The sequence below is a fragment of the Pteropus alecto genome, unplaced genomic scaffold (assembly GCF_000325575.1).
Source record: "Pteropus alecto unplaced genomic scaffold, ASM32557v1 scaffold68, whole genome shotgun sequence".
Lineage (NCBI taxonomy): Eukaryota > Metazoa > Chordata > Mammalia > Chiroptera > Pteropodidae > Pteropus > Pteropus alecto.
In genome coordinates, this window is record NW_006441386.1 from 9,311,384 (window position 1) to 9,322,136 (window position 10,753).

General features: G+C 46.5%; 1 protein-coding gene across 1 annotated transcript in view; it reads left to right on the forward strand.

The window, feature by feature from the left end:
* LOC102890595 (NXPE family member 3-like) overlaps positions 1 to 10,753 on the forward strand; it is a 25,951-nt gene that overhangs the window by 10,582 nt on the left and 4,616 nt on the right. Inside the window, 3 exon segments of the mRNA XM_015594595.2 lie at positions 4,053 to 4,126; positions 4,233 to 4,445; positions 6,100 to 6,568. Coding sequence (XP_015450081.1) covers positions 4,053 to 4,126; positions 4,233 to 4,445; positions 6,100 to 6,568 — 756 coding nt within the window.

A 10,753-nucleotide genomic window follows, 5' to 3' on the forward strand; every position in this document is an offset into this window, starting at 1 on the left:
ATTCCTGCCTATACCTTTTCAGTAAGGAGACACATGACTTTTTTAAACACACAGTGTGATATGTGCTTAACTAAATGCACTGAGTGATTTGAGGGCATGGAGAGAGGATATCCCTTCTGGTCTATGATGATCAGGTCAGGTAACAATTTATCTAAAGTTTGAAGAGGATCCCTGCACTCTAGCAAAAGAGGTGTCCCAGTCCTCTCTACTGACAGCCCCTACAAGGAGAGATGTCAATTTAGAAATCACCAGTGTGTGTGGTCAGGTGGTAGGGAGGATGGATGTGACCCCACTGAGTGAGATAGGAGCAGGTACTGTAGCCTGGAAACCAAGAAAAATAAAGGTTAAAAATTGTCCTCAGTCTCAGGGAGCAAGCCTCCTGGGTGGGCAGAGAACGAGAATGGGGGAGAAGAAACTGTGAAAACAAACTAGCTCACAGTGAGCCCTACTGACCCTGAGATCCGAGGCAGGGCTGGCTCAGGAGAGACCCCAGGGGTGAGGGAAGCATTTTTTTTTTAAGATGGGAGACCCAGGCATCTGGTCTCCAGTAGAGAAACAGTAGGGAAAAGAGACAAAAATAGGGTCCCAGAAGATGGCTAGAGAGGCAGAGAAGAGGTAGAGGGATACCCCCACTGAGGGGGAAGGGAGAGGAGAGGCTGTGGCAAGAGGTAGAGGTGGGGGCGGGGGCGGGGGTGAGCTGGCAGCCGAGATGACTGCTGCTCTGTGGCCCCAAAGAGCATGAAAGTTATCACTGGCAGCTATGAGGAATAGAGGAGCTGGCTGGCCTGAAGCATGGAGGCAGAGGTGCCAGCTCTACCAGATGCCCATCTCTGGAGGCTCTCAGCCACTCTTCATGTCTGGGGAATTCCCACTACCATTTACCTCCCAAAATGAGAATTTAGCACCAGGACCATTTTTTATACTCCCTTTGGTCAGAAAAGAACCACAAACCCTTTAGGCATTGGTCAACTGGGAATAAATCTAAGATTCAATACAGATGTCCTGTCTTAGGATGTCACTCGGAGATAAAGTGCAAGAGTCTCTGGAGCATGACTGTATGGATTCAGATCCCTGCTCCACTTGTTACTATTTGCCAGCTTCTATTTGTGTGATCTCTGGCAAGTTACTTATCCTCTCTGCACCTCTGTTCTCTCATGTGTAAAGGGGATAATAATAATAATACCACCCTCATAGACTTGTGGTGAGGAACAAATACTTTAATGTATGTCAAGGGCTTAGAATAAGGACAGCACTCAGTGGGCTCTGTCAGCTCTTATCATCTAATCTCAAGTGTTTGCTTCTGTTGAGCCTCACCCCACCCCCAACTCTGAGCCAGACACTGTTCAAAGTCCTGGAGATCCTTTGAATGGAGGAAGGCAGAATGCCCCCTCCCTGAGGAAGCTAACAAGGTACTGATGGAAGACAGGCATTAAACAGATAACCACATATGTGGTGGCAAATGTGTGGTGGATATGAATTTGCAACCCCAAGGTCCAGTGTTTGCTTGACATCAACTTTAGTCCTATTCTGAGGACCTCTACCTCTGGGCTGGTGAGGAGGGCTCCCCTCGCCTAGGGTCCTGCCAAGGAACTGACACCTTAACCATCAGAAATCTTCCCTTAGTTATCTGTCCACTCTGGTCACCCCAAAGTGCCCATTGTCCAAGTCTGTGTGGTCTTGGGCTCTACTGGAAAGACAGGCATCTCCACCTGGATCCAAAGTTCCTGGGATCATCCTACACCTGTTTCCTGAAGCTCCAAAACCTCTATGGGGCACTAGGGCCCTGGCACTCTTAGGGCAGGCCACGCTAAGCCATCTTTCCAGATTGCAGGAATATTTTCTTGCTCTCCTCCTCCTTTCTGAAAGCAAAGTCTCCTCTCCTCTGAGGACACAACCTCTTCAATCAGTTCATTCCTTCATTCAGCAAATGCTTCCTGAGCCCCTGTTACAAGCATGGCCCTGCTATAGACAGTGGGAAAGCAGCAGTGAACAAACAGACAAGGACCCTGACTTGATAAAGTATACATGGACAGGAGAAGGAGACAATAAACGAATAAACATAACAATAAGTAAATTGTACAGGATGTTAGAAGAAGATACATGCTATGGGAAATTTAAAATATGGAGGAAATAAAGATTAGGAGTATGGCAGGGGCAGGTTGCAATGTTAAATAGGGTGTCAGGGTAGACCTCATTAAGAAGATGACATCCGAGCAAAGACTTCAAGGTGGGTGAGAGAGTTGGCCAAGGATATACCAGGGAGGAGAGGGTTCCAGGAATAAGGAGTATGGTAGTGTGCCTGGTGTGTCTGAGGAACAGCAAGGAAACCAAACAGCTAAGTGGAGTGAAGGACAAGGAGGTGGCGGATAAAGAGACCAGTGAGGTTGAGGGAAGGGTGTGGCATGTCCAGGAAGGGCTCTGTAAGTATATTGGTTTTTGCAGTAAGAGAAAAGGGATCCATTGCAGGATTTTGAGTAGAAGTTGGACTTGATGTAATTTACATTTTTAAAGTATCTGTTGGCCCACTGTGTTGAGAATGGACTGCAGAAGGTTAAGGGAAAAGTAGGGAAACTGCAAGTTAAGAGGCCAAGGCCTTGGCTTGAGGTTACAGTGGTAGAACTGTCTAAAGTGATTCTTTTCTGGATGTATTCTGAAAGTAGCGCCCATAGGATTTCCTGAGTGGCATAATCTGCCAAAAAGTGGGAACTTGTGGATGGCTTCAGGGTTTGGGGCCCACTCACCTAGAAGAACAGAGTTGCCATCAGCTGAAGTGAGAACAGCTCTAGGTGAGGCAGGTGAGGGTGCGGATTGGGAGTTTGATCACGTGCATTAGATGTCACACAGAGATGTTGAGCAGATGGTCAGATACACAAACCTAGAATTTGGCAGAGACGTCTGGGCTGGAGATCTAACTGAAAGTTAAAGTCAGGAGGCTGAGTGAGACCACCAAGGGAGGGAGTGTGATTGGAAAAGAGGAGGGAGGACTGGGCCTGGATGCTCCAATATAAAGAGGTTGTGGAGAAGTGGGGAGGGTTGCAAAAGGGGCTACTAGGAGAAGGAGGCGTCCTGGCAACCAGGGGACCAGCACATCTCAGGGATGGGGGAGCTGCTGCTGAGCTGACAAATTAACATTGGACTTTGCCATATCTGAGAGTGGTGGGAGTGACAGTCCATTTGGAATGGGCTCAGTAAATCAACAGGAAAGTTAAGACTTCTTGCAAAAGGCTCCAGTCACCTTCTCATATAAATCATGTCTTTAATTCTCTGTATTTTGTGATGCTTTGACATCTTGGGGCCTTGTGGGACTGCCCCTCCTAGGGTTAGCTAACTCATAGAAATAGCAAACCATTTGCCTCGAGCATACTTTTGATATGCAACCCACCCACTCCTGAGTCCATACTGCCACCCCGCCTCCTTTTATCAGACTCTTGCAGCCAAGACATGATCTGCCTGCCTGAAATTATCCCAGGGCCAGGTACAGGACAACTAGAAACCACCTCTATGGCCCAGAGCCCACTGAAATTATTCAAATTGTCCAACCCTAAATCTGCTCAGCTTCTTACCTTTCCTTTAAATTTCTTTCTACAAAAAACACAATAAAGGCTTTTGCCTATATTTCCTCCTGCTCCTAATGCCTCTTGACTGACCCTGGTGTTTCCCCATGTGGCCCTGCATGGTGAATTGTGCCCCCACCTCTCTCAGAAACTGTGAATCACACACTGTCTTTTCCATGGCAATCATCTCCTAGTCTGCTGGCCTTACCATATCTAAATAAAACCAAAATCCTTGGTACATTTTAAAACAATTTACTTTCTGCATTGAAGAAATCCCCGAGGCCAAAAAATTTAAAGGACCTGGATCCCTGAACTCCAGCTTCCAACTGCTCTCCTGCCCTCAAGCCCTAACTCCCAGGAGCCCTAACACTGGACAGATGCCCTTGACTTTGAGAACTACCTTTCCTCCAAGAACCCACATTTCACCTTAGCCCAGAATTCCTTCCTATCGCACATTTTCATTAATGGTTCCCCTCTTGCTAATTGGTTTCTCTTCAGGAATGTGGAAGACAAGGTCCTCCCTCAGGGTATTTCTTCAATCTGGGTGGCTGAGCACAGCAACAAGAGTCTGGGTAAGTGACAGTGGGGCCTGCAGAAAAGACAGCACTTATTCCATGCCTGTAGCTTTAGCCTCTTTTGTACCCACTGATTGTTTTGCTTACAAGCAATTTCTTACAGTGTTGTCCCCCCAACAACCATGCCATCCTGGGATCCCAGGCCCAAAGCCCTCTGGCTTCTACCACAGAGACGTGTGGCACTTGCTGTCCTGCTCCAGCTGCTCCTTCTCTACTGTGGACAGCATCCTGAGCTGCCTGGCTGGCCACATCATCCACATGACGGAGGACTCCATACTTCGGCAGTGGTGGGAGTATCTGCGGGACACTGTGCCCTGTGAGTGGTGGTAAGGGGGAGAGGGCTGGACTCCTAAGAAAAAAAACAGGAAGAAACAGGGCTTTGAGAAGACAGAAAACATCTATCTTGTCAATGAGGCAAAATGTCTGGATTTCAGGAGAGTGATGTAGAAGGACAGGACATCTGGGTTTGGGCTGGGGAAAGGGATGGGAAACAGGATGCCCAGATTATGTGTAATCTCAGCAATTAAGTAGATGATCAGGAGCTCTAACCTGAGAGTAGGTGTGTTTGATGAACCATAAATAGATGGTTAGAATTGAGGAGTTTGGAGGATACTAGAGGATACTAGAGGAATAGAGTTGAAATTTAGGAAAATAATTATAGAGAAACCAGGGGTTTATTGTGTGGCATTTGGGAGATACAATGTTTTTAAGCAGTTTTCAGATTGTTGGACTAATTGGAGTACAAAAGAAAGATGGAAGACAATGTATAAGACAATTGTATGGTCAGCATGCAAGGTGATGAGAGGCTAAATTGGTAAAGAAATAGAGTCAGCAATAAAGGAAATATTATGCTAGAGGAACTGACAGTCTGTTTGACTGATTGGTTCTAGAATGAAGGGAGATGACCAGATAACTATAGATAACCAGAAAATGAGCCCAGAATGAAAGTCACTGGGCTGCTTACTGGATGTGGGAGCAAGGGACAGGAGTGAGAGAAAACAGCATATTTATTTTCTACCCTTTCGTATTAGGTTAAAAGGGTGGTGGGGGAGGGGGCCTTCTGGAGAGCATATGGATGAGGCATTTGAAGACATGGGACTGGAATTGAATTGAGGTGTCTAAACTTCAGATAGTTCGGGTATTTATTCCTCTGAGGATAGTCTGGGTGCAGTTCCTCCCTTTGGGGAAAAAAAAGGGAACTCCGGTCCCAACTAATTCAACGTTTCAGCAACCTCAAATGACCTCCCTGGGTTACTTTGGGATAATTCTGCTCATGGCAGGGTGAAGTTGGTGAGTTTCCTAAGCAAAAGATGTTTCTAAAGATTAGTGGAAGCTCTTGACCAAAGGTTGGGAAAAACAGAGCCTCTGCTAGCTGATCTGGCAGCTTTCTGTGGACTAAAGAAAGGTGCCTCTCTGTGTCTACACAGCCCTGGAGCATATGGTGGGGCAAGCAGGTGGGAATTTTGTGCAAAAAAAGGAAGGGCCTTTTCCAGAAAGTGTGTCTAGCTCTCTATCATGGCACATGACCAAGTGAACAGACTATATCTCAGGAGCCTCTGGTCCCCTAGGCTGGCCTTCATTGTACAAGAACATAAATGAACCTTTAGCTTGGGGCAAGTCTTCATCTCGGAGTAGCTGAAAGGAGCCAGTGGATGAATCTGAGTTGGAGTGCCTGGTCAGAAAGGAGGCTGCAGAGAGTGACAACATACTGTTAATAAAGGAGAGAGATTCCAGAGAAAAATTGAGACAAAATGCTACAAGGAGCCAGGGAGGAGGATGACTGAAAATAGATCTTCAAACTTGATAACTAGGTGGTCACTGGCAATATTATAGATTAGGGAGAGCAAAATTAGGTGATTGGGCCATAGAATGATTGTGTCCTAAGAGGAAAGTGATGCTAGATATTCTGTATTTTTAAATGAGGAAGTACAGTCCTATATCAACTCTAAGCCTCCTCTCTCTCCCTTCAGCCCTGAAGCCGGTGGATCTACATGTCCCATATCAGACAGGGCCTCTGATGGCCGTGGAGACAAATCAGGGCATAGCGCTGAACTGGCGGGCCCACAGCTGGCCCCTGCTCTCTCTCCGCACACCAGTGGCCTCCCTGCACTCTGTGGTCCAGGAGCTGAGGGGCCTGGCCGGGGGCCCCCAAACCGTGATGGTGCTGAGGCTCGGCGCCCACTTCACCACCTTCCCTCCATCCATCTCTGTGCGAAGACTGGCAGGGATCCGGGCAGCTGTGGCTGCGCTGCTGGCCTGGGAGCCCCGCACTCTTGTGGTCATCAAGCTGGCCAACACCGGCTACAAGTCTGTGTATGGCAGTGACTGGTTCACCCTCCAAATGAACCGGCTCCTCCAAGCTGCCTTTGCTGACCTCCGCGTGGATGCCTGGGAAATGACCTCCAGCCTGGCGCTGCCTGACAACATCCACCTTAGGCAGCAATAAGATGGACTTTCTCCTCTCCTTCATCTGTCCGACCTGAGCGCTTCTGTGGGTTCTAGTGCTGTGTGGATGGAGAAGCTGATGTGATCATCAAGCCTGCAAGCCCTCCCCGTCATCTGACTGTACCTCTTCTCTGACTTCTTCTAATGCACAGACCATAAAACAGCCAGCAAGAATTGGGATGTGGATGGTGACAGAGGAGGACACACTGGTCATTGTCCAGTGCATCCTGAGAGGTTTAGTTCCCACATGGAAAAGCAGAGCTGGGTGGATGAGGGTGGAGACAAAGCCGGCTCCATCTATTACACCAGGATTATATGAGGATTGTCATTTTATGTTAGATTCTCTGTGTAGAATTTGAATGAGCCTTTCAAAAGCTAAGAGATGGATTCCATTTCCGTTTACCAGAGCCCCCTAGTGGAAAGCCTGATAATGTATATATAAAGACAAATGGACTGATTGGTAAAATATTTCTCCTAGTTGTAAAAAGTAATACGTGCTTTCAGCAGAAAATTTGAAAAAGTATCAAACAATTAGCAAACAAAATAAAAATCACCTAGAATTCTGTGACTGGGAGATAATCACTGTTAAGGTACATATGACATACATTCCCTGTTGCTGCCGTGGGTCTCAGGGCTGCAACTGGTGCTCATCCTCTCTTTCCTCCACTCTTTAGTCTACATTCCCTCATCCCGAGCTCTCCCTTTGGCAAATCTTGGTGGCTTGCCTGGTGGTTGGCCCAAAGCTTTGTTCCTCAGGGACATTTATCATTAATAACCATGCCCTTCTCAGTCTGGATTTGCTGTACATGTCTGTTTACAGTTACAATGGTGTGGAGAGTAACAGGAAGTGGCCAACGGGGTCATCCACATTCCACAAAGGTTCCTTCCTGCTCTCACCACATGCAAGTAGCCCTATTTCCTCCTGCTGATCAGGATCACTTACCCTGCCAAGTTGGTGACTCATCTTACACAGGAGTCCAAAGCGCCCTGGTAGTGGCAGTAACTTTAGTTCAATGGCATCCTTGCTGTATCCCTGAGCAAGAGTGTGCCCCCCTTGGGGGTCAAGACCTCTAATCCTGCAAAGCCCAGAGTTGCAGGGATAGGAAGCACAGAATCTCCAGTGAGTCACTGGGTACGATGCTTCCAACCCTTGATTCCTATCAGAGACACAGCCCCATGTAGGGTCTCTGATCTAACAAATACACTGAAGGCCATCTTATTAGAGTGTTTCTTCCAGGTTGGGGCTTTTGCTGCACCTTCAGAAGGCCATTCCAGGGTTCTGTAAGGCTGGCTGCCTCTGAGTGATGTAGTATGTGGTAGGAACCGTGGATTCCAAGGTCAGGGTCTCATCCCACTCCTCCTTCTCTGTGAAGTGGGTCCCCTAGTTGGAGGCTAACCTGTGTGGGACTCCATGGATCCCAAATGGACTACAAAATGAGGACAGTAGTGCTGGCTCAGGCTCTGCAGGCAGGAAACCCGTACCTGGACAAGATATCCCAATCGGTGAGGATGAACCACTGGCCCTTTCAGAGCATAACAGTGAACTCTTGGTCAATTACGCTCTCTGTAGTTGGAGGTCTATGAGCCACTTTCTCATGGCTGCCATAGTCCCCATGTGGCTGAATTATATTTCCTGATTAAAAAAAGAAATGCAAAGTAATATCAAGTTTTTCCAAATGAACTTTTAAATAAAATTTTAATGAAAGGGGTGACAGGGCAGACACTAAGTTTCCCACCCAAATCCATTCTTCCCTTCCTCCTTAATAACAAAATCTTGATTCTACCCCCCTCCCCCGCCCCCGCCCCAGGGTAGCCAATTGTTTGGTGAAAAAGCCACATTTCCCAGACTTTCTTGCAACTAGGGATTGCCATGTGACGCAGTTCTAGCCAATGACCTGTATAAGCTGACATTTCTGAGTTGGGCTTTAGGAAAGTTCTTTAACAGGCAGAGAGACTTAGCTGGCGAAAGTCTTTTGTTCTTCTCTTTCTCTTTTTCACCTCCTGAGAGGCAGATGCAGCACTGGGAGGGGGCGGGTATCTTGTGACCACAGGAAACCAAACACATACTACAGTTGGTTGAAAGGAAGGATACAGAAGGTCATGGTCTCTACTGGTGTCACAGATCTGCTGTGCCAGCCCTTGGCTGCCTACTTCCAGACTTGTCTTTATGTGAGAAAAAAATAATTTTTCTCTAATTTGTTAAGTTTCTGGGTATTTTTTTTTAATTATTATTATTCTGTAATTCACAGCTGAACCCATACAATGGTAGATTTTTCACTTCTTATAATTTAGACCATTTTTCTTTCACATGCTTAAAGTCCACATTATTACATGCATACCACAAAATTTGACACAAAACAGCCAGCATTGCATCTAGGAAGATAATACATGGGAGCAGCAGGGCCTAAGGCAGCAGGTACTCTGTGAATGTGAAGCAGAGGCTGTTTTGTAAACAGTCTTTATTTCCCAATGGAATGAGCAGAGGTGCCCCCTGGTGGCGTCCACCCCCTCCTCGGGCAGTTCAGCAAAGAGGAGACTGTCCAGCCAGGTCCCATAGCTACTGGGCAAGGCAGGAATGGAATCCAGGTGTCACCCTGCAGACTGGTTAGACCACCCTCTGGAGGTCCTGCTGAGAAGCCAAGTGGGTCCCTTGTCCTCTCTTCTGCCCACCTGTCCAGCTGTCACCAATTCTCCCAAGCATCTTTCACAGCCCAGAGGATTCCATTACATCAAGTCTCTGTGCCTCAGTTTCCCCATGGGTAAAATGGAGATAACAATACGCTCACCACAGAATATTGGAAAGCTGAAATTGAGGCAATGGATGTTTAGGGCCTGTTAATATATATATACATATATATTTCTTTGACTAAGAATTTTAAATTATTTATCTCAATTGAGAGATGTTATTTACAGTTTTATTATTAATTTCTAACAAGAGCGGACAGAGAACTTGGTCCACACCAACCCGAAGATTTTATTGGAGTTAAATGTTTTCCTGTGGCTTAGTATTATATCAGTTTTTCAGTGGTCGATTAAACATCTACAAAGGTACAATCTGTTTGTAGGGACTAAAGTTCAATACATATTAATTTAACCTTAAAAACATATTTCCAACATAAACTAGGTTCTTTACAGATGATTTCTCACTTATTAAAACAATCCTGTAAAAGGACAAATATTGTTTGCTTCCACTAATATGAGGTATCTAGAGTAGTCAAATTCATAGAGATGGAAGTAGAATGGTGGGTGCCTGGGACTGGGGTCAAGGGAATGGGGAGTTGTTTAATGGAAACATAGTTTCAGTTTGGAAAGATGAGAGTTCTGGAGATGGATAGTGGTGAGAGTTGCATACCATGTAAATGTACTTAATGCCACTGAACTATTCATTTAAATATGGTTAAAATGGTAAATTTCATGTTATGTGTCCTACCACAACAAAAATGTTTTATTTTTGAAATGAGGTTCTGAGGTCCCACCACTGATCACCAGTAGAGTCAGGATTTAAACTGAGTGATGTGGATTCTTAATCCTTAGCATTTCACCTTGTTCCTCCCCTTTCTGTGTGAGAGCTTCAGAGGGTTGTTCCCCATCTCCAATGTTTCCCAAACTAGGGGATAGAGTGTGACAGTTTCACCCAGATACCTCCAGTCCTCCAGGGGAGAATTTGCTTAGTTCTCATGTCTTCTCAGCCACCAAGAAAACCACCCAGGTTCCCACCAGCACTGCCGCCAGCACTGTCACCAGCACCACAGATGGTCTCAGTGGCTCAAGGGGCAAAAGGAGCTCAGGGTCTTGGCCCCTGGATCTAGGAGCTACAGTTGGCGTGGCACTGGCTGGGACAGTGCTCCTAACGGTGATTTTGGGCCTGATGGTCTACTTCAAGTGGAAGAGAAAGAAAGGTGAGTGGTCTAGGACCTCATGCTCTCCCCAAACGCCCCAGCAGGGTGTTTCTCAGAACCACCTGCATCAGAATGACCAGAGGTGCGTTAAAAATGCAGATTCCTGTTGGGATAGGGTCTAGACATGGCAATCTGCATCATTAACAGTCTCCTCAAGTGGTGTCTGTGAGTGATCAAGTTTGAGAACCACCGCTCCAGACAAACTCCTCTCCACAAATCTGATCATTTTCTAGTTCTTGTCTCTCGACTTAATCATGCTCTTCAGTCCTCACCTTTTGGC